Here is a 24324-nt window from a genome sequence, read left to right as displayed (position 1 = left end):
CGCGCAGTAGGCTTTATGTACACACATAGTCATACAAACTGACTTTATGTTCGTAGATATGCGCACTGCTGTAAGTAGTACGTACAGTGTGCCAGTTTAATTTGGCAGCAGGGAGTGAGCGTGTGGGTCTGTGTGATGACTGAGTAAATGTGTTACAGTAGGCAGGGCTGTGGTCTTGATATACTGTTGTTTCAGCCTTGAACTAAAAGTTGCGGGGAGGAGGAGGGAAGGAAGGTATGGGGGGGTGCAGGTGGTGGGAGGATAGTGATGTGGTCTGGGCTATAAGGTCTTTTGTTCCAAAATTGGTGCAGTGCATCAAAATGCCTTTGCTGTGTTGTAAGGCAGCACACACACACAAAACTCTCTAACATTTAACTGTCTGGCCTACATCTCCCTCGGATTCCTGTCTAATACATTTATGTAACCTCGACATGTGCAGCTGGGAGTCAACGACTGTGCGGGGAAGCTTCCTAATCCCTAATATTTTTAGTGTTTTTAATCTTACGGGTTCAGATAAACATTCAAAGTGATAGTAAACACACCGCAAAACGGATTTTGTGTCTGTCAAACCCAGCTTCCCCTTGCAGTCATATTGCATCAGGCAACAGACGGAGCCACAAATGATCATACTGCACCTCATATGCACCTGCCCATGGTAACCTGATTTTTTTTTGTCACATGGTTTCCATGGTAACAGAGCAATCGTCTTGACAGGCAATCAGGAGGTTGTATAAGCAATGTACTACATTACGCTACACTATGTATGTACACACACACACACACACACACAGAGTCACTCAGCCGTTATGATGTAATTCCAGGTATGAAACTGGAGTTGTGTTATGAGGAAAGGGCTGACGGCAAGCTGATATTCAAGAAGCAGCCACGACATTCCAGGAGCATCAAATGCCTGATGGAAAACCGGGAGTGTTGGCTGACATTTTACAAACTGCCTCCGGCTTGCCTATACTGCACACAGCTAAGGCCTGCAACAATAATGGCCTTTCAGAAAATAAGAAAAGTTTGACAAAGCAGAGGAAGTGAAGCGGAAAAGAAGTAGCCGCACAGTTGCAAAGGTATGACTTTTTAGAACAGCTCTGGCATCCAACAGTCCAACTGTTAAAAATAAAAAAATATAAAACAAACAATTTTCTGTTTAAAGTATTTCAATTATTTTCAAGCATAGAAAAACTCGATCAATTATAAGAAAATAAAGAAACATTTAAAATACCTTGATACACGTTCAAAGTCCAGATAAAAGTAAGACAATTTAGGATGCAGTCCATGCCAACATCCTTCTTTCCTTATATCATTTTATGATATATGAATCAATCCAGTAATAAAAAAGCAGGTAGACTTGGAATAAAAATTAATGTACCTATGTATTGAAAATATTGAAATATAGTATTAGTAAATATATGCATCTGCAGTTATGTAGCATACTGTAGGCGACTACTCAATAAGGCTAAAAGTAGTAACAAATATGCTCATCAGAATATTTACAAGACAATCAAGAATCCTTCTGAAAAGGGAAAAACTTTCAAATCTCGCATCGTATGAAGATGACCATACCTCATGGACTAAAATGATTAGTTTAACTACAGATTCAAGAGACATTAGAAATAGTAAAAAAGTAATAGTAGAATCATATGAATAAAGTTTACTCTATAATACAATCTCAAATGAACAACATCACACAACATTATTATAATGAGTTATTATTTATTTAACATTAAATAAGCCAAAATGCAGTGTGTGGAAACACTAAGCACACCCTTACTGCTTTTATAGGAATTAAGAGGGTAAGTAGCAGCTAAGTGCTGCTAATAAAATGTACTTGATTCCTCAGAAAGTGCTGGCACCTCTGTAGAAAACACCTCATACCAACTGTGATGCACGGTGGAGGAGGGGTGATGATTTGGGCTTTACATCATGAGCTCATCTGTATACCAAAGTATTCTAGAGTCAGATGTGTGGCCTTATGTCCGACATCTAAAGCTTAGCCAAAACTGGGTCACGCAGCAGGACAATGATCCCAAGTATAGCAGCAAATCTACCACAGAACCACCGAAGAAAGAAAAGAATTAAGGTGTAGCAATGGCCCAGTCGAAGTGCAGACCTCAGCCTGATTGAAATGTTGTGGCGGGACTCTGAGGTGTGCATAAATGACTGCTTGAAAACTTTACTGAGCTGAAGTAATGCTTTAAAAAAAGAGTGAAGCAAAGTTCCTCTACAGTGATGTGAAAAACTGATAAAATAATATGGAATACCATTACTTTGGGTTATTAAGTTATTGGTAGTGTTGTTATACAAGTTACTGAATCACAGGCTGTCATAGTTTTTCATGCACTGCTTCTGCATTTAGCTTTTTGTTAAATAATAATAGTAATAATAATGACACAGTATAATATGTCATTATTACCTAACCATACTGACCTAACTTTAAGACCTAGCAAGGACTGAATGTCTCGATCAGTAAAGAATAGTTTATCAGTTAGTTTTTTCCCTCCCTTAACAACAAGCTGGTCTATTTTAGGCCACAGGCTTATTATAATGTTCTGGTTTGTTGCATAAAACACTACAAAGCATGTGAAGATTAACAGTTTGTTAACATGAATTTCACATATCCTAAACGTATTAATGAAAATGGAAAATACTTCCATGCACAAGGGTTCCTGTTTGTGAAAAGGGAGCTGCGTTTTAATGCAAGTGCACATATTTCTTGGTGAAAAGTGGGTTTTTAAAAATGTTTTATTTTGAAACTGATGGGAATGTGCGCTAAAAAAAGCTGTGTTTTAAAATGCAAGACATAAGAAGCAGCAGGGAAATGTAATCAGTGTTTTGTGAATTGCAAAATTTACTGTTAAATGTTAATCATTGTAGGAATAGGACACAGTTGGACGTCATAGTTTAATGCCATGACAGTTACATGAATGTCAGAGGAAGTTGTGGACATGCAACCGTTTCTTCACAAAACAGAATTTTACTGCATTTAAGGCGATAACAATGGAAATATTACAGTTTGAATGCTTGTTCATTAGAAAGAATTGTAAATGCTAAAATCTAAATGTACAAATTGATGAGTTTGTATTTTTAAGGATACAAATACATTCCTATAGAGACATTGGGCAGGAGTACATATAATCCACAAAGGTTAAGTCTATACTTCTGCCAGTGAAACCTTAAGAAAATATGCTCTTCCTGTGATTAAGGGGGGCCTGCCTTGCCTTTTCATACATGCTGACGTAGGATCTGAGGAGGTCTTCGATCGTGTGGGCCTGAAAAAGAAAAGAATGATTCTTTTTGTGCAAATCTTTCACATCATATTTTATTCTCCTTAACATTTATTGGCATTCATTCTAAAGGAAATTCTGTGTTTTGTCATGCATCAAAATACATTCAAAGCCCGTCACTCACATTTGGGGTTTCACAGACAAAGGTGATGCCCCTGAACATGGTGCCGATGGTCATCTGGAAGGAGTTGCCTTTGCTGAAATATTCTGTGATGCGGCTGAACTCGTGCATTATCATTGTGTCCTAAAAGAGTTTCAAGTAATGCAATGTTATTTGCAAATAAGCACAAATGACCTTAGGCTACTGTAAAAATATAAATATATTGTGCTTTTTATTGAACATACCTTTGTTTCTGGGTCTACTAAGCGAACCCCTTGCTTATTGATGCCGATCAGAAGTATAGCTGGGTAGCTAGATTCACATGTTTGCTGCAAATGAAACAACGTAACATCAGTTTCCTCAAATTCTTGCGGGCCAGTGTGTCTGTCACTTACTCCAGCTAACTCACTTTAACTTCAAAGAAGGCACAGCCAAAGGTTGGCCAACTTGAAATGATTTTTAGGAAGTCGATTTTGGCTTCGTCCACTGTGATGCCACTCTGCTGCTTGTATGAGGAGATGATGTGCTGCAAGAAAAACAATAAAGCATAAAATAGCCTTACACCGGAGCTCCAATCCCATCTTCTGAGACATGAAATAGACCATTTGGGGGGTGCTTCTGTACAATTTGTTCTTTACCTTCTTCCATTCATCAGGGGACATGATCTTTTGCTGGTCAGCAGGAACCAGGTCCTTCAACATTTTGGGGATCATGACGAACTGTGACATGTCTGATTCTACTTTGACTCTGAATAGGAGCCCACCCAGAGTAATCATGTCTTCTTTGGTGCAGTCGTGGTATCCCCGCAGGTACTTCGATCGTTCCTGCAAAGAAGCAAATTCGAGGTAAGATATCGTGACAATTATTCATCTTAAACATGAAAAGAATCTCAGTGAATAAAGAGAGTGGTTGTAATATAGATACCTGTGGGAAATGGAAAGTGAGATCTGCTTTCACATCTTTCCCCGGGTTCACATTGAACCAGAGCTTCCTCTTAAAGAGCACCAAGGAAGGTAAATTGGTCTGAGTGACTAAAAAAAGTGCGATTTACACTGATTAGATCTGTCAAGGCAAAGACATGCATAAAAAAAAAGTGACCGCAGTTGGTTTACTCCATTACCTTCTTTCCCCTTTTTTCTTTTTTTGGGGACGTCTGAGGTTATCTTTAGACTGTCAAAGAAATATTTATCCTCCTCCATGCTCACCGTCTAAGAATTGAAACCAAAAAAGCTTCGTCACATAAAGGAAAAAGATGTATTTGTTACATATGGACTGTATTGTGATATTGTGCATAGCATTTTTGTCTTTTCTATCAGATCACTGTGCAAGCTAATGTCTGATCGAAAACACTGAACTGACAGTGTTAGGCAACACCACCTTGGTTAGTGTTTTCAGGTACAGGCCGTATCCTTCAGGTGAGTACAGAATGAGCTGAGAGGCGATGCTGATGCACATGTCTCCAATTGTGGTTGTTGATGTCACCTCGACTATCTGCGCCACAGCAAGGACAAGAAATCATGATAACATTAAATCGACATTTAATGGCAAAACTGATTCTTAATCTCTCTCTTATGGTTAATACAACTCCAATGCCAAGAAACCTGTGACACTATGTTAAATGTGTCACAGCATTGATGAGCCAAATGTTTTTAATTTGTAAAAGGTCTGGACATCAGGTAGTTCAGCACCTGGACTCCTCTACTACTAAGCAATCCTGTTGTAAAAGCTTCAGTATGCAATTTTACATTGTCTTGCCGAAATATGCACAGACTTCCTTGGACGACACGTCATCTGGATGGGAGCATATGTTGCTCTAAAACCTGCATTGGTCGTTTCTTTTCAGATATGCAAGCTGCCAATTCCCTGTGGCATCAGAGATCCAGGCTTTTTTTTTTTTTTGCCTTAGTCCATTTTAAGAGAGCTTTATCCCAAAGAAAAAGAAGGCAGCATATCTGGAACATGGGATATTTGGTCTTCCCAGTTTTACATTCAGGAATAATATGCTGAAAATTTCCCACAATTTGCAAATGCAATGTTTTGCAGATGGTGAACCTCTCAGCTTTACTTCTGAGAAGCTCCGCCCCTCTAAGATGTTCTTTTTATACCCAGTCATGTTATTGATCTATTGCCACATAACCTAGACAGTGCAATAATATTCCTGCAAAGGTTTCTTTTTAGGTTTTCTAGCCTTTGCCAATTTTTTTGAGCTATGTTGCTTCGATCCAAATCAAAATGACTGAATATATTTCATCAAATAGCAAAATTTAACCCTTTCATGCAGAATTATGACAACCTCGATCAGGATTTTTTATTCATCTTTAGGCTTGAAAAGATGAATAACAATGCTTAAGAAAAAATCATGATCAAGGTTGTCATAATTCATGCATGAAAGGGTTAAATAACAATAATTACAATGAAACACATCATACATCTATAGTAATATTAAACGACCAGTAGGTGGCAGGGTATGGACACATCAGTGTCCAATGTAGTGGTTTATGTGCAAGTATATCATCAACACTGACACAAACTCAAGAAAACAGCATTTGGATAGTTGTCCACTGTAGTGACCACTATGCGTCAAAGGGGTAAACATTCAAGTTTAAACATTCAACATGATTTCATGTTCTATTGTGAATAAAATAGGGATTTATGAGTTGTGCAAATGATTGCATTTTTTAAAATTATCATTAAATCCAAAAATTGATTGAATGCAGGTTCTTACATCAGTTGTATCATCTGGGAAGTGGACTTTCTGGAAGATCTTAGGGCTGTTCTGTTGGATAGCGTCCACTTCTACGAAATGGGGAGGAAGATTCCTGGGCTTCTTACTGAGTATACAAAACAAATGAAGTTACACACACAAAAATATATTTATGTGGAATTTCAGATCACTAAGTTACAATACCGTGGATATGTTTTTTTAAAAAAAAAATTAAACTCAGTAAACTCAGCTGATAAACTTTTTTGTGGTTTCTAAAGTGTGCATTGTGGTAATTTTGGGGGCCAGCATTTACCAGAGAGTAGATTCTGTCAGTTAGATTTTCATCACAATTTAATACCAGTTTTAAAGCAATGCTATTTCTAAAATACGGACAACCACATTTTGAAGTATCAAAATAATCAGTAATTCTAATCTTCTCAGGATTTTTGTTTCTAAATAGTGTTCGTATCGCCAGGCTGACCTGCAGATCTCCTGCAGCCTCTCCAGGCAAAGAGCAGCCAGTGGGTATCTGGGCCGCGACTCCAGGAAGCACTGTGTGTGTTTCAATAAATCCCAGCTGGGCGGGAACAAGCCTGAACACAGCCACATCAGCTGCCACCCACGCTCCATACTCAAACTGAAGTGAGGGGAAGAAAGAGAAAACGATATGATGGAAATGGATTTTTTGTGATTATTGTTTTGGTGTCTTTCCGACACAGTGAAGCACACTGGAGAACCTGTTGCTGTTGGCGGTCATCTGTCTCATGATCTGGCAGTAAATTTCATCGCGCAGTTCTTCATGCTTTGTGGCTGGACCAAAGATCTGGTCGGTCAACTCTACGGGACTGCGGACATGTTTGATGGGGTAGTCGCCCATGTACTTCAGGATGGGTAGAGGCTAACGTTAAGGACTCACTCAAACGACATTAAAATTAGACATGGCTCTTTCCTCTTTAGATTACAGACAAACTGCTGAAGAATTTGGTACCATACTTTCAAATATCTGCCTATGTGAACCAACAGTATGGATGCTAGTTAAACTGTGGTTTAGTCATAAGAAAACATCTCAGCAATCCATAAATGCAGGTACCAGTTCATGTGTTTTTTAAAAGGATATCAGTGAAGGCACTGCAGGCCAGGTTGCTGAGCTCAGAGTTGTTGACCAGCACCTTCAGGAGTGGTTGCTTGAGAGGCTCTCTGGAAATGACCCACAGTTTCTCTCTGTTGCCTCCTTTGTATCCTTGCCGACCGCCACTCACAGATCTGCGAGGGACAAAGAGCTTAAATATCGTCTGCACGAGTGCTGTTCAATTTGCCAAATGAAGAGTCAAACATGAATGCCACATTTTTGAGAAGTGGCGTTTAGCTAAAAATACAAGAGCCTCAGTATTACCTGAAATTCTCAAGGGCAAACTCTTTCAAAGAGACAGGGGCCACTGTTTCTTCTCCTTGAACGGGGTTAAGAACTAGTGAAGCTCTCCTCTTATCCTGCTTTGGATTGAGTTGTTCCTGAAGGGTCAGAAGCAATTTGCCAGATAAACTACAAGAGGGCGTTATGTGATGTGAACTAACAGAACTTGTGCATCTCTCACTGCATAGACTTAGAAGCGCACGATGAAAAATCTTCATGTCTGTAAAGATTTTCTGTTCTTTAGTAAAGTCTTTACCATTAAAACACCATTAAAAATGAAATCAGTGATTTGCCTATACCTGAGCTCTGATAAACTAGTCATAACTACTCAACATGTAAGGTAAAGTCAACTTTACCAGCATTTCACTAGTCGGCTCGGTAAGAGTTGGCAGGAACAGCAATATTTTCTTATAGACTGCACCAGAGCTGCCAGTGCGCTTGTTGGTGGCGATGAAACAGCTCTCATTAGGGGCACTTTTTTCTTTGTGTACTTGCAGGAGGTCACCTCGCTTACAAACCAGAAACAGCGGGTCATCTGCAGAAGCGTACAGAGACAGACAGACGTGAGTGTTTTGGTGTGCGTGACTGTATTTATGGATACTGAACATGCTGTAGACTCTTACCTGATTTGCTAGAGTCCTGCTGAGCGGTTGCAAACACTGAGCGCTGTCTCAGCCCTTCCACATTGTTCTCTATCAGTGTTACAATTTTCTCAGCTTCAGGAGACTTCAGGACATACTCTCCTGTGATCGTGATCAAGCTAATGGTCTGGGCACTGTCACTAAATGGGTCATAATCATCAGTGTCAGTTTTATTAGATTCTTTTAAAGGCACAATTTAAAAATCTTTTTAAGAAAGTAAATAGAGCAAATTTACATACACACAGACATAAAAATGTGAGACCGTACCTCTTCTCCTGGACTTTCCTAACTGCTATGTAAGGAATTTCATGAAGTTGCCTATTTCTCTCGTCCATGAAGAAGATGCCAGTCCAGTTTATAGCCACAATAAATCTGCTTTTGGGCAAAGGTGGTCCTGTGGACAGATATGGTGTTGCAGATTTTAAGTAGTGAATTGGAATTCATAAATGCTAGTTAGCAGAAGTAAAGTTTGCAATACAAATGTGTAACACGGCAACATTCACTTGTAAAAGGATTGTATATCCCAGCCTCTGTGTGAAAAAAGCTGTGCGCAGACTCACCTGACATCATTGTGACTTCAAAAAACTTTGAAAAGTGGATTGCCCACTTCTTGCGTGCGATGTCCACCAGTTCTCCTTTTACCTCATCCGAGTTTTGCCTCCCACTGACATAAGGACCCTACATGAGGTAACGACGATTGTGAGGGTGCCTTTATGAGGCGTTATGTTTTAAAACAATCCATGCTGACCATACATAAAATAGACTGATTTACCTCTTTGTGTGCTGAGCTGATGAACTGGGTCCATCTTGTTTTAGACTTGCTTTCAATAAGCTGGGTGGTGATGCACTCATTAACCACTTTGGTGACGTTCTCAACGCTATACTCGGAGCCAAACATGATGTAATAGTGCATTATTGCCAGCTGGATATAATCATCATCCTGAGTAGATAAAGTACAACTTTATTAGATACAGTTGACAAAATGTTTGGAGAACATCATGATAAAATTTATAGTAGAATAAAAAGTGGACAAATAAGAAATAGTTGACCTCACTAAGTAACTTATTTGAGCTGCAAAATATTTGAAAACTACAAAATGCCTGCTGATATACTGTTTAGCACCACAGTATAGTAAATTTTACATTTACAGTTATCTAGTTTCTTACTCTTAATTTGTTCATTTAAGAATCACAATTATTGCATTTACTCTAAAAACACAATGGATGAAAAAAATAAATAAATAAAACTTTACTGATAGATTTTCTTGTTTTCCAAATCCTTCCTTGTTCTTTAGTGAGACACAGGCAATAGAAACTAGCCGTGAACAAACATCTACAAATTTCAGGCTAAGCTAGTAGGAAATGGTTGCCCGTCTATGCGTCTGACAGCCACAAAGCAATGTAAGCAGTCAGCTATTCCATTTAAATTAACATCGGCTTTCACTTTCCTAGTCGTTATATTTTTCCAACTCTTTGGCCGTTACATACATCCCACCATGTATCCAAGCTAGTTGTTCACTTTCTTCTTCTGTCTGCCATTTGCTTAAACGTTAGCTAAGCTAAAGCCAAGCTAAGATGTCTTATAAGGCTTACAGGAGCTGCAAGATTGAATGAGAGGTTTCTGTGGGTTTGTCAGTTGTTCTATTGTTACAATATAAATCCTGATTAAAGAAGGATATTAAAATAATTATTCATGAGTTACTTCTCAGACTGCAGCAGTTTTACTGGCTTTAACTGTTTTACGTGATAAGGCAGCTAGCTTATCACTGGAAGAGACTGCAGTCCTTTACAAAACCTTGCCATGAAAATGAAGGCATTTTTATTTTATTTTGAAAGGGGAGTGCCTTGGAGGCTTTTTTATATTTAAGGTCTTTTAAGCGTTGGCCCAGCAACAATTAGTGCCCCTTTTGTGCTTTATTTTGTACATAAGATGAAAATACACCAGAAAAGTAGATGTGCATACTGCGATTTTGGAACTTAATAGCCTGAGTGTCATGAGCGGTGACTGTAAATAAAATGTATTATTATTATTATTATTACACACTGTTTTCCGTAATATTTCAGGAAAAAAGAAAAAGCCTTACCTTATCAGCAACGTACTCTCCTGCCTTGATTCCTTTGATGATCTGCCTGTAGATAAGATCTGTGCTGACTTCATCTAGTTTACTTTCGTGCCAGGGTGTGAACAGTTCCTTGCGGAGGGACAGCGACCATGGGGTATCCTTCTCCAGTCTGCCTTGCCTCCTCATCTCTTCCTCACACTGAGATATTGCATCTAGCACGTGTGCCCCAGAGTTCCCCAGAGACCACATCTGGTGACGAGAAGTCAGCAGAGTTTGAATGAGTGTGGCAAACTGCAATTCTTTCTGCACTGGACTAGTCTGAACCTACAGTCAGAAGATACAGAGTACCCAAGCCTTGATGTAGAATCAGAAGCTTTCACTGACCTTGTCATAGAGCCTAATGTACAGGGAGAATCCGTAGGTGTCTTTGAGACCGATGTCATTGGCCACATCTTGGCAGACTTCCTCAGATGTGGAGGACGAGTTCAGTTGTATTTCAATATTTCGACCATCCTGTATTGCCACAGTCGTATCAATGGGTTTCCTGGTCCTGGCAGCCTTTCAGTGCAGGGTAAGAAAGAAGAAAAAAACCAGTTGTTTCCAACCACAATTCAAATTTTGCTGCTGCTGGCCAAAAGTTAAAACTAAATAAACAGTGACCTCAGCACCATATTGGAGCACCTTCTGCTTTTTACCTGTAGCTCTATCCAGCAGGGCAACTCTTTTCTTGGTCCATTGGCTACGATACGTTTCAGGCGCTCAATGCAATACCCCCTGTAGTCATATGGCCCTCTGCGGAGAAAGTTCTCTAAATACTGTGAAGCACAGAACAGGACACAGTAAGCAACACGATAATACCTCGGCTAAATTCAACTAAAGTGGCATGACAAGGATTAACATGAAGTTTGAGGCAGGATTAATAAAATGACTTCATGTAGACTGACCTTCCTAAAGAGGTCTGTTGGAGGGAAAATCCCCAGACAGATGGAGAGGAGAATCCACCCTTGCATACGATTCCTCCTGTCATTGTTTTTCAACAGCTGTTTACAGATCTGACAATAGATCTCATCCCTGCACAGAGAGAGAACCAAAAAAATGAAAAAAGTAGGTAACATCTTAAAATACAGCCCATAACCACAGTTCCCTGTAATTAAATGGAATTGTAGTTATTATAATCGAAATGACAATGTAATCATATTTATCTACAAATACTTACATTTAAGTACTGCATATGTAATTTTAATTGATGTCTAAGTAATTTTAGGCAGCCTGTGTAAATCCCAGAAAGTTGACTCGTTTTCAGTGGGAGAAACCTTTCATCACACATCCAAGTAAATACGGCCCACAGCCCAAAAACTATAGCCCGTCTAGTAAGATGAGAAAATTATTGTTTTTCTGCAAAATTAGCATACAATTTCACACTACTTAAAATTACTTACACACATTTACCTACAGTTATTTACAGATATATCATATTGTTCATTCTTCAAAATACTTGTAAGGCAGCATTTACCATATGCCGTGTTTTGACAGAGCATAGCCGATGATGATGTGAATTTTTTCCAAGTCTGAAAGTGGCCTTTGCAGCGTGGTACCCTCTCCAATCATAACATCCTCTTCTCCTGTCAAGTTTTCTGGCTGGTTACGATGACAATAATACAAATAACAGTGATAATAATAACAATTGCCACAGAGTTTGTGTTATGAACCAGTGACAGAAAAAAAAGACAGAATGAAGAGTATTATAATCACCTCCTCAGGGATAGAAGAGGCTCTTCTGTCAAACTTTTTCTTGTTCTTCCTCAGTATTTTCTGTCCGAGAATGACATCATTACTAGAGGTTAAATAGTTAGATTGTTTTTTTTTTCAGTGTAATAATAAGATATATGTAATAGTTTACCTGGTCCAGTCCCACCAAGTTGCTCAGCCTCCTGCCCTGCCTGCTGGGTGGAGCCTGGGGCGTGTTGCTTGATGCCACTGATATGGCATCTGAGGATTTGGGTTCTGGTATATCCCCCATGAAGCGCAAAATGATCCACCATATAGTCAGACATGCCTGGAGGTGAGGAGAGGAATGAGAAACTGTTTGTGAGGAGAGAAATCTCTTGGGTTAATAGTGATACGGCTGTGACTCGTTCCCGTCTGACTTCTCACCAGTGTGTCACCCTCATCGTCGTGATGCAGAAGAGACTTCTTGAGTCGGTAGGGTATGTGCGTGTGGCTGGCGCTGTCCTGGAAGTAACGCTGGCTGAACCTGTAGAATGAAAACTCATCACCGTCGTCCTCAAAGTCATCGGTCTCCTCCTCCTTATCTTCATCCACCGAAGGGGTCGGGGATATCGAGTTTGATGGTGGGGTGACTATCAACTCTGGCTCCAAGAGCTCAGAGATTATCTTTACAGGCTCTGGACTGCTGTGACTCGTCTTTGGAGGGAAAAGAGAATTTATACCAGATCTTAAACGCACACACTCAATGAAGAAAAAGTAGGACATGTTAACATGACAGAATTAGAATCAGCTAACCTCAGATTCTGAAGTTTCTTCGTCTGCTACATTGACTGAAGGCGTGACGGGAAGATCTTCGTCGTCTGAATCGTGCTCTGACTCTGACTTGGTTTCATTGTCCAGTATCTGTGAGACCTCCTCCAGCTGTTTTAAAACTAAAGCCTTCGAGACAAAAGAGACAAAAAGGTTTGAAAGTAGGCTCCTTTTCAGAGTGCAACTTGTGCAACTTTACCTTCCAAGATGCTGAGCACTCACCGTGTTCATCATGGATTCAACTTCCCTTCTGGCCAGCACTCCTCGCCTTTGCGCCTGCAGCCGTGTGACTGCCTCTCTCTTTTTCTTCAAGTCCTTCCTCGCCACATAGCCTCGTACCTAAACCCGATCAATCAGTGCAATTTAAAGCAAATTATTTAAGAAATAACAAAAATATCAGTAATTAATTAAATACACAACAACCGATATGTAACGTAGATTTTGATAAGATTTGATAAAATATCCTAATTTCACTATAAAATGCTTAAAATTTGATCAAATACAGCGATATTTTCCAATATTCCAAACAATAAAAAACAACTACTTGTAACATATTGCACTAAACAGTTCCTACATGAGAGTACATGCCTGTGCTTGTATGACGACTGCTGCTTCTCGCTGCTTTTGGTACTTTGCCTGGAGTTTCCGGCTACGGATTAGTGCTGCCAGCCGCTCAAAGCCGCGCTGAACCTGGTCAGACCGAAAGAGGGAAGCAAACCTGAGGTGAGTCCTCCCTAAACATCAAGGCAGCTACAAGCTCTGACTTCTATAAAAAGTTATTGAACCTTTGTTTTCATGTAGGCTCTCCAGGACCGCTGTAGCACCACGGCTGCCGAACGCTTCCTCAGAAAAGACTTTCTAAAAGAGATTTGAAGCAAAGAACTTAAGTTATTAAAAAGGTGTATTTTTAAGCCTTCATATGTGCAGTCCTTTCCTCTTATGTGTCCCCTCTGCACTGGATATGAATGTGTAGGATATCCTGCACCTGTCTCTCTGTCCAAGCATGACTCTCTGGATCACCAAAGCTACCCTGCTGAGCTCTTGTTCCCGCCGCTTTTCAAGAATAGAATCGTGAACATCCTGAAATAAAGAGAATTTCTTTTAAAAGACTTTCTGATATTGAAGAAAACTTCAATTGTTAATCATATTTCAAAAATGAATCCACATTAATGTGAATCCACATTAATGTAGATTCATTTTCTGCAATCATTCAAGAGAGATGTAATGTCTCTTTGATTTAGTGTTTCACTATGTCATGGCCACAATCATCTAAGGGGCAATCGTGGCTCAAGAGTTTGCAGTTCGTCTTGTAATCGGAAGGTTGCCGGTTCGAGTCCCGGCTCGGACAGTCTTGGTCGTTGTGTCCTTGGGTAAGACACTTCACCCATTGCCTACTGGTGGTGGTCAGAGGACCCGGTGGCGCCAGTGTCCGGCAGCCTCGCCTCTGTCAGTGCACCCCAGGCTACATTGTAGCTGTGGTTACAATGTAGCTTGCCATCACCAGTGTGTGAATGTGTGGATGACTGAATGTGTAAAGCACTTTGGGGTCCTTAGGGACTAGTAAAGTGCTATACAAATACAGGCCATTTACCATCTTGTGCCTTGAGAAAAAGCTACAATACAACATGGTTAGAAGTTTTCGGCACCTTTAGGAAAACTTTGGTATTGCCTATTTTCCATTCGCCCTCCCTTTCGATCACCGCCTCACAGATGGCTTTACAACAGGCCGCAGCAGACTCCTGGAGAGACAGTAAAGAATATATCAGTTAAGAACTGATGAGAGAACCCAATAAAAGACTCATTTTCACATCTTGGGTTCCAAAAACAGGATGCATCATGACTTAACGGTATTGGGGTTGCAGACGGTCGTCTTCAGGAGCACCCTGTAGCGCTTTAAGAAGTCGTCGAACGTGTGTCGAATGGGAAATCCCAGCTTCCGAATACGGATGGTGTCGATCATGCCGGAGTATCTCAGCTGACGCATACACAGCTCTCTGTCAAACACCTAGAAGAGAACAAATTAAAGTGGTGATGAATATTCTCTTAACACAACAACTATCCAACCTTTTTATTTTTCAGGCTGGACTATGGGGTGATTTCCACATCTACAGTAAATGTCAGCAGTTCATTACTCTAAGCTTGATTTGAGTGTGTACCCAATCAAATGATCATCCAAGCCGAATTTGGCACATGTGAATATATCCGTGTGCCAGATTTTGATTCTATCAAATTTCAAATCTACCCAATGTTTATTCTCACTGTTTTATTTTTTACATCAGCTATTAACCTCAGAGAGGCTGGAAGAAAAGTAAAATACCTCTGAGGTATTCCATCTCAAAAATGTTTTCAAATTTTATTTTAACATTTTTTATGGTCCCGAGTTTGAACATATATGATGATTGCTGTGAAATTTTTTGCTCAAATACTTTTCAAGATCTATTTTTTTGAAAAATAGCCCGTCGACCCACCGGATATTTTTTTCACACTTTGAAATATGTGGTAATTTTTGAACATGAATATCTAAAAATCTATTGAAGATAAAACCCTGGAAAATTCAGTGCTTTTTTCATAGCAATCCTTACATATGCTCAAACTTTGGCTCATTAGAATTTTAGGTAAATTAGGGAAGGTCAAGCAGAAAATGTACAAAGCATTTGCTGATTTGAGACTTAATGACCCATTTGAATTTGAAGTGGTCCTGTGTGGACCACGATCACCAAGTAAGTGCCAGTCCTGCCAGCAGGTGCTTGGATTTCACAGGAGAACTGTGACACGTGGCACTGTGGACTAACAACGCTTTGCCACAATATTGGTCAGGGAGTTCAGAATGTGTGAACTTTTCGTGACTTCTAGTCTAAATCCAAAGGGTGAGAAAAGCTCAACAGATACTAGCGCAGCATTGTACTTTACTCTCTGTGATATCAGGTGATATTTAACAGGAAATTGGCTCCGTTGGTTTATGGCACAAAACAGAATGAGCTCTATTGCAAATGGTGGCAGTAAACATAAAAAAACAAAACAAAACAAAAAACACAGCAACATCCTTATTATTTCGGGAAATGACAGGATTTAAAGGAAATGTCTTAATTTCAGCAAACATTAGTTTGCTGAAATACACTAGTTTGTCACAAGCTTCCCCCTCATTTCCCTTTCTTAGCATACATGATTGCTCAGTTTACACAGCAACTGTATGGTGTTGCCATGGCGGCAGAAGCAGTTGCTCATTCACCTCAGATTGCTTGCCATTGTTGGGTTTGAAACAGCGGATGAAGAAAGGCTGGCAGGCAGACAGAGCCTTCATTAGGGAGTCCAGAGACTGCCGGAATTGGCCGCTCAGTGTCGGCACTTGTTTGCGAGTGTCAGCCAATCCCTGTGAGGATGACATGTGACAGAAGGAAAAACTCAAAAATGAAGTCCTTGATACACCTGATCAAATAAACATTGGCAGCGTTATGAAACTAAATGACACAGGAACATTTATTGCAGTTTGCCCAAGGATCAGACATGACTTTATCCTTTCATACCCGCAGAGAGTTGCTTGGGGTCATGATGAACTTTTTATTTTTAACAGCCTTAATCCCATTGGTTGACAGTTCAGACTCAAATATGTCACGCAGTAGCTTATTGGCAGACATGTCAAGCATCTTAATGATGTCCGAACTGACAGCATCCCTGTTCTTTTCCAAGAAACCTGAGGAAGGAGAAAAAAAGGCAACAACAAAGTATTACTGCGCTCATGAGCACCTTGCGTTGGCTGAGGTTTTAATATTTGCTGTTTGCTTGCCTACCATTGGAGTCGTACTGAACCAGGCCAGCGAAGTGACAAATCCCAAAGTTTGTGTCACGTTCACTCCTGGAGGCGATGTAGTTCTTGTGTCCTTTGTGGTGCTGGTTCAACTTCTCTAGCATCGTAGCGTCTGTACCCTAAGGCCAACCAAGTGATTCTTTTGAATAAAAAAGCTTCTGCAGCAGGGCAGAACCTTAAATAAGAAACCTCAGCAGAAGCATACCTTTGGAAAGTGGCTCTCTTCATCAACAAGAGCCAGCACATTACATTGCATTCCAGCTAGAAGGTCGAGAATCTTCTGATTGTCGCTAAAGTTGATGTTATCCCACATGACGCCCTGCTTCATGTACTCCTTCTGCTCGAGCTTGAAGATGTGGGCCACGAAGAACTGCTGCAGCTTCTCGTTGGCAAAGTTAATGCAAAGCTGCTCAAAACTGTAAAATAAACGATGGCTTGTAAATAGTGATAACTGTGAAAATTAGATGCCTTAGTATACCACGAAATGTCTGATCGTCTAATGTTTCATAAATATGTCAGGGCGGCAGTGCAACGGCTGTGAAAGCTTAAAGATATCTGAGAAATACGTTTGACTCAACTAATCGAATGGATAAAAATGAAGATACTGGTAATGTACACTCACAGGCCACTTTATTATGTACTTTATTGGGTTCAGCTGCTTGTTTCCTTAAATATCTAATCTATGCTGCTTTGCATCAACAGTTCAGGCTAAGGTTATTGTAGCTGAACAATGCTAAAGTGAAAAAGAGTGCTAGACTTTTTAGTTAACTAAATTAAAAAGATAAACTAGAGTTTAGAAAAAATCAAACTGAAATGATTTTGTGAAAATAAAAAATATATTCTTGTTATCATAACTTGTCTATTAAGGCTTTGACAAAAATGTTTATTGAGACTTTGGAAGTTTATGAGCCTGTGAGTCACCTGCTATCAATTTTTTTTTGTTTCTTAAATTGCAATGTCAGTACTGATTTTGTAAAACCTTGCTTTTGGCATACGCCCTAACTACAATAATAGCTATAAAGAGTAAAACCAACACTGAAACTAATAAAAATTTATAACAACAATAATAAACTAACATAAACTAAACTTAATTCAAGATGAAAAGTCAAAATGAAAAAAAATATCTGATGAAGTACAAAACAGGAATAACAGAAAAAAACCCTCCTGACCTGTTAGTGTTGAAGTTCTCGAAGCCAAAGATGTCAAGCAGGCCGACGGACAGGTAGGCTGATTTGGAGTTGCTGGTCAGCTTCTTGTAGATGACACTGTTGATTTTCTTAACAATCCATATGAACAGCTTATTGTAGATCGCCTGAGAGAACAGAAACCCAGCAGAGTTACATTTTAGTGGAGTTCTGAAACACGCAAACTGTTTATTCTTTTCTATATTTAATTGTTTCTTTTGAGCTCTGCACCTGACCCACATGTTGGTGACGATGCGTGTGGATTTTTACACGTCTTGTACCTTACAATCATAAGAAATCAGTCAATCTACACTGAAGCTCATCAAGGAAAAGTAAGACGAGAGTTTTCTAAAACATGCCGAGTAACTGTAGCAACGCTGTAAGCACCAGTCAAAGGTTGGAAACCATCTGCTCTATCACAGTGAAACTGGAACGCTTCCTCATAAAGTACAGCGTGCAGCATTTACAGGGCCCAGGTTTCTTTCATCCTAAGCCAGGAACCAATAAGGAAGCAGTGATTTAAAATTGCTGGCTCTCCCTCATTACCTTCACAAAGGCGTCTCTGCAGTCAGCTGCCTGTTCACAGCTCAGAGGTTTAGTCACCATTTCGCGGTTGGTCTTAAAGGATCGATGAGTCAGATTGGTCGCCAGGGTGGGCTTCTCCACCTTTAAGCACAAGAAACAGAAAAAAAAACCTTTACTAGTGCTATTTAATAGCAAAGTAGATCTTACCTGCTAATAGAGAAGGAGACCCACCTCCAGTAGTGATGCCGCCACATTGAAATGTTCTGATTTGCTGACTTCACTGGTTTCCAGGTTATTTTGAGTGTTGGCTGATGGAAACACAAATTCACACATAAGACACAAACAGCACAATAACAGCTGTAAGGAGTAATCCTGTGAAATGAGGTCAGTGTGAGTTTTAAAAGATATTACAACCAGTCAGGAGATTTAACCAAACCACTTCCAGCTACACAAGTACAAGTCACAAATGTATCTAGCTTGGAACATAAAATAATGCTAATGCACAAATTCAACAGATGCATCTAGGGACCAAAAGCTGATGGTGAAATTAATATTCTTTTGGTTCTCTGGTGTCAGTGAAACAAAGAAACTTTCATTCATTCCAAAACAGCTGTTCCAAAGTTCTAACCATCCATTCGCTTCCGCTTATCCTTTTCAGGGTCGCTGGAGCCTATCCCAGCTGTCATAGGCCAAGAGGCGGGGTACACCCCGGACAGGTCGCCAGTCTGTCGCAGGGCTAACACACAGGGACAGACAACCATTTGCACTCACATTCACACCTAGTGGTAATTTGGATTATCCAATTAACCTATCCCCACAAGCTGCATGTCTTTGGACGGTGGGAGGAAGCCGGAGTACCCGGGGAGAATCAACGCAAACACATGCAAACTCCACACAGAAAGACCCCGGCCTGATGGTGGAATAGAACTTAGGACCTTCTTGCTGTGCGGCAACAGTGCTAACCACCGTGCTGCCAAAGTTATATGTAAAAAATCATGACACTATCTCTCAACTTTGTTTGGGAAACGGTGACATGAGCCAAACCAATAAACCAATAAATCAACTTCTCCATTTAAAAAAAAAAAAAATTTCATTGACAAATTCAAAGTGTAGAAATGATTTAGTCTTATGTAATTCAGGTGCTCACTGCTATTCAGTTTCACTGTTGTATAACTAGCTGCCTGTTTATGGAACAATAAATCCGTTCACTCATTTAATAACAGACTGCAATCTGCCATAGGTATCATCAGGCCTACTGATGCTCTTATTTATTATATGCTTGTTTTTTGGCACTGAATCAAAATCTAGCATTGATAAAATTAGGAATGGAGATATGTTTGATTAAACGTTAGGCAACACTTGAATAGCTGTTCTGCTGAAATCTGATAGGGAAATGATTTTAAAGATAAACTAAGCTCCATTATGTGCAGGCTAAAATCTTTACATAGTTTCTAACTCTGTATCCTCACCCTCAAAGCAGACGTTTCCCAGGTGTAGTACGGCCGCCAGGAGCTTGAAGATTTCATGACAGTCTTTTCCTGAGAAATTCAGCGTTTTTAGGGCGGAATTAATACGACTGTAGTCTTTGGCATCGTCTCGTCCTCCACAAGCAATGCAGTTGCCCTGAAGAGTGAGAGACAAGATTTAGAATAGCTAGGAGAAAGCAGGGGTGTCAAACATAAGGCCTCGGGGCCAGAACAGGCCTTGCAAAGACTCCAATCTGGCCCACAGGACAGCTTTGGAAAATGTGAAGGGGTGCGTAGATTTAAAACTTTTCATTGTATTTTCATAAGTTTTACAGCTTTGCCAATTAATAATTAACAATACTGCAATTTATACTACACACTAAAGTAAATGACTAATAGATTACATGACATACAATTTCTTATTTTTCTACTATCTAGTGTAGAAATGTCTGTTTTGTTTTGTTTTTTACAAAAAAGAAAAAGAAAACTTGCTGTGAATTAATAAAACCTTTAAAACTACAGGACAGTCTGGGCAATGAACTAGCAGAATTTTTTCCATAAATTACACGACATCACAATAACTTCACCAGCAATGCGGGCAGTCACAGCCTTCCTTATTGCAATACCTTGGTAAGGAATTTGTATTCCTTGGCATTCCCGAGGCTCAGGCGTTTTTTCTCCTCTGCTGAGATTCCTGCCAGCAGGCAATAAAATATGTGGTAATTTCGCTCCTCCAGAGCCTGAGGTTGCAGAGGAAAAAATTAATCATTAGTGTTACAAAATGATAAGCTCACGCAAGTTTTTATGCGGGCTGGGTGGGAACATGTTTACTTTAGCTTCACTCCTCTTGTTGATGGTACTGATAGTGACAATGGCAACAGCAGCACACGAGATTAAGCCAACAACAGCACATCGACTGAAACAAACTCTTCAGACGTAGCGTGTTGTGTTTTTACTGGTTTACCGCACATTCCCGCCCCGTGGAGAGATAACAAAGGTTGTCTTAACAGAGCTTACTCACCTGACGACAGACACGAGACTTTTCCAGAAGATACTGCTCCACGCGTGCACCCTCAATCACTCCATCCTTGTTGAAGAAGATTTCCAAATATTTCCCAAAGCGGCTGGAGTTGTCATTGCGGATTGTTTTAGCGTTTCCAAAAGCTGAAATGCAAAAAGAAAAAAAAAGTTGTTGTTGTTCATCCATGCCATAAAGACAACATTTAATAATGACTGTGCACTCTTTGGCTGGTGTTTTCTACCTTCTAGAATTGGGTTGGACTCCAGGATCTGCTTCTCAATCCGCTGCTCAGAGAGCTCACCGCTGACGGCTGCCAGGTACTGCAGGATCAGTTTAGTGCTCTCGGTCTTCCCTGCTCCAGACTCCCCACTTACAGAGATGGATCAAATCAATGAGCAGTTGTAAAGAATCAAATTCAGATATTAAAGATCCTCAGTGATATAACAGACGCTGACCTGATGATGCAGCACTGGTTTTTTTGATGGCGAGTCATGTTAAAGTAACAGGCCTCAGCGATGGAAAAGATGTGGGGCGGGAGCTCTCCCAGTTTTCTCTTATGGTATAACCTCACCTGGAGACAAAAAGGAGGGTACGCGTGTGAAGTAGATCACTGCGATATTACAGTGAAGTCATCAGCTGCGCATATCCTTACCTGCTCTTCTGTGTATATTGGAAAATCTTTGTATGGATTCACGGCCACCAGCACCGAGCCCGTGTAGGTCTACACAATCATAGAAATGTTGCATTAGAAAAGAATCTCCTTCAACTTTCTCCACTTACTACGTGTTTATACACAGTCAATAGTTATTATTAATCTCTGGCTCTATTCCACAACATCTCCCTGAATCTGAGAGTTTTTCCTTCCCACTTTCAAAGTGTTTGCTTATGGGGGTCATCTGATTGTTGGGGGCTTTCTCTGTTTTCTGTGTATTATTGTAGGGTCTTTACCTTACAAAATAAAGTGTCTTGAGGCTGTTGTTGTGATTTGGTGCAATATAAATAAACTGAATTGAACTGAATTGAAAATTTAACCAAAATGATGTTAAGGGTACATCCTGTGTGTGGAGTGACAAGATACTTAATGTTGCTCTTGTCAAATGATCCAATGCTATTTTCAATCACGGCTAAAAACAGAGCAGTTATTAAAGTTATTAGAATGCTTACTTATATCTGCTACTTATGTCTATTCATATCCATCTCATTATGTCAGACACTAAATAAAAAGGTAAGAGTATGAACATTTCGAAAGTTTGTCCACCGGACCTGTAAAATGATAAATGTTACAGCGTCTGTGTTTTTATTTGCGACTCAGTAAATGTTTTTTTTTTTAAACTCTTGAATAAAAAATGTACTGTCGCTAGTAAAAGATAGTGAAAATTAAATGTTCGACAGTGAAGTTTGTGCAAATTTGGAGTCTGCCTGGAGATTTAAAATGTTCTATTGTTCTGATTTGCCACAATTGAATCAAAGTTGATTAAAAGAAAGAAATCCCAGCGAGAGAAAGCTGAACAGCTCATGTGAGGCTGGAATCAAACATCAAGGGAAGATGTTTTAAGGTGTTCTGGGAGAAACGAACCGTTACAAATTAAAGGAATATTTCCTATAATCCATTATCAGGCCATCCAATTGTTCTTAACCACTTATCCAAATCAGGTTTGCAGATCCCTGCTGTCTTTGGGCAAAAGCGTTAAGTGTCTATATCAGGTCATTCACAGCGCGCTGGCCTCATGATGTGTAGATATTTTGAAAATTGAGTTGAATGAACCAAATCCATTTTACTTTTAATCTGCTTTTTATCCTCAGCAACTGTCTTCTCTGTCTTGTAATATATTTTTTCTATATTTGGCTCTGGGAGACGCTTTGCTGTGTCATGTTTATACAATGACAGTAAAGATAAAGATACTTGACTTAAAGTACAAGCGTCCAAAGCATGTAGGAACACTGGCGACAAAAATCATTTTTTCCTTCAGTGTGTTGCTCACATAGATGATGCCTTGTCTGTGTCTGAGCAGGAGGTTCCTGAGGAGACCGGCCTCCGTCATGTCCCCGAGTTTGATCATGTCGTCCACCCCCTCCACCGATGTAGGGTGCATGATCTTGAGGGAGGCTTCCTGCTCCGGTGACAACCTGCGCTCCTGAGGAAGGGTGAAAACGGGAATACACTCAGCAACATAACACCAACTGTTGCCGTTTTGGGATGTTTGACTTTTACCCTGTGAGAGTGCAAAAGCACTGTTTACCTTTCCCTCATCGTCCACCAGCAACCGCTGATCCGACGGTGTTACTTTGACCCTTGCTCCGATGGGCACCCCTATGCTCGAGTCCACCCAAACCCATTCCCCCTGAAAGCAAAAGACAGAAAGATTTCACGTTGTCCTTCAGGGACACGGGACTAGGTTTCAGTTTACGGGAACACAAAGTGACACTCGGTGGGGCGGCAGTTCTCTCAATAAAACTCACATCTCCAAAGTTATTATCTCGAGTTTGTTTCAGCCTTACCTTTCTCAACATCACAAGTTTCTTTTATTTCTAGTCCCTGGAGAGAAAAAGAAAAAGAAATCCATACAATGAGTTGCAATTACCAAAGTACTGACGATTTAAAGGGTTTCTTTTGGCTTTTTTAATCTGAACTGTTGTGTTCAATGTCAGCGCTCAAGGTGTGCAGCGGTAAAACAAATCACAGAGCACTGTTAATGTCACCGTTAAAATGAAAACGGTCTACCCGATGATCCTTTGGTGTGGGATCTTCATTAATTCCCGTCTCGTTCCTCGTCTTTGCGTCTTATAGAATCCGTCTCCGTATGAGGAAGGATAAAACTCAGCGTGCCTATGAGTGACAGAGGTTTTATGACGCTTTGACTTTGGACTGACTGTAAGAGGAGGAAGAGAAATGGATCGCTTACTCAGAAGTGAATAAGGAACTTGTCACAGTGGAGTGATGTGTGTCTTTCTGGGCAATTTAGGGGAGCCCATCCAAATGTTTTTCACCTTGAACTTGCAGTATTCCTACTGAAGCTTATATCAGGTTACATCCACTACTACTACTGTACAGGACCAAATCTTAAAATGCACAACCTGCTGAAATCAACAAATCGTGCATCAGCGTGGTCATGCAGGTCATGTTGTTTAAATAAGAAGTTAAATAAGAAGATAATACATTTATTAAAGGAGATTTTACATAAATGTCCTTGGTGGTGGATTTACCAGGATCATATTGGATGGATGTTTATTGAGACTTTGGACCCTGCCTGTGTAAATTGTAGGAGACACAGCTGAGCATCTCCCTGCTGCTGCAATAAAAATGTAAATATGAGATTAGACTAGAGAGGGATCAGATTTCTGCCACAACAGTGTTATTATCAGCATTCTTGTTATCAATTAAGCCCTATTGTACGCAACAGGGTGTGGGGAGTCCACCATTGTGGCTGTGCTGGGTCTTCAAGAGGCTAATCTTTCCTGACAGTCAGAAGTTGTTCCTTAAATCATCAGGAAATCGCTATTAAAGTTTCATGGGTTTAAAGTCATGACAGTATACTTGGCTGATTGCTCACAGGCGTCAGCCCGTTCAGCTCTG

At 40.1% G+C, this 24324-nt stretch overlaps 1 protein-coding gene across 1 annotated transcript; it reads right to left on the bottom strand.

The window, feature by feature from the left end:
* Positions 1 to 1104: 1104 nt before the first annotated feature.
* Positions 1105 to 23591, bottom strand: LOC309693561 (unconventional myosin-VIIa-like). The gene is made up of 50 exons (XM_082512907.1): positions 23473 to 23591; positions 23250 to 23286; positions 22991 to 23092; positions 22733 to 22885; positions 21403 to 21471; positions 21206 to 21321; positions 20992 to 21119; positions 20751 to 20893; positions 20356 to 20469; positions 19733 to 19886; positions 18495 to 18571; positions 18285 to 18404; positions 17724 to 17866; positions 16760 to 16970; positions 16538 to 16673; positions 16274 to 16440; positions 15979 to 16119; positions 14596 to 14754; positions 14396 to 14488; positions 13735 to 13829; positions 13535 to 13607; positions 13338 to 13439; positions 12972 to 13088; positions 12735 to 12878; positions 12366 to 12635; positions 12112 to 12267; positions 11964 to 12023; positions 11725 to 11849; positions 11156 to 11282; positions 10907 to 11026; positions 10596 to 10769; positions 10233 to 10460; positions 8922 to 9089; positions 8710 to 8827; positions 8417 to 8543; positions 8132 to 8289; positions 7865 to 8043; positions 7491 to 7606; positions 7215 to 7360; positions 6835 to 6988; positions 6579 to 6734; positions 6119 to 6224; positions 4771 to 4884; positions 4514 to 4601; positions 4318 to 4424; positions 4032 to 4217; positions 3803 to 3919; positions 3639 to 3722; positions 3418 to 3537; positions 1105 to 3278 (listed from the first exon to the last, which is right to left on the bottom strand). The coding sequence occupies exons 2-50, from the start codon at positions 23259 to 23261 to the stop codon at positions 3183 to 3185; spliced, it is 6369 nt and encodes a 2122-aa protein (XP_082369033.1). The 5' UTR covers positions 23262 to 23286; positions 23473 to 23591; the 3' UTR covers positions 1105 to 3182.
* Between the last annotated feature and the right edge of the window lie 733 nt (positions 23592 to 24324).

This window comes from Aulonocara stuartgranti (assembly GCF_965226115.1).
Source record: "Aulonocara stuartgranti genome assembly, chromosome: 18".
NCBI classification, from domain to species: Eukaryota; Metazoa; Chordata; class Actinopteri; order Cichliformes; family Cichlidae; genus Aulonocara; species Aulonocara stuartgranti.
This window is presented reverse-complemented; position numbering and strand designations above follow the sequence as displayed.

Bases quoted from the DNA above. Each gene is read 5' to 3' on its own strand.
- LOC309693561 (XM_082512907.1), bottom strand. The intron at 11,027-11,155 runs GTCAGTCTACAT...TGTGCTTCACAG, and splicing joins CAACAGACCTCTTTAGGAAG to TATTTAGAGAACTTTCTCCG. The intron at 4,885-6,118 runs GTAAGAACCTGC...GCTGTGGCGCAG, and splicing joins TCCCAGATGATACAACTGAT to ATAGTCGAGGTGACATCAAC.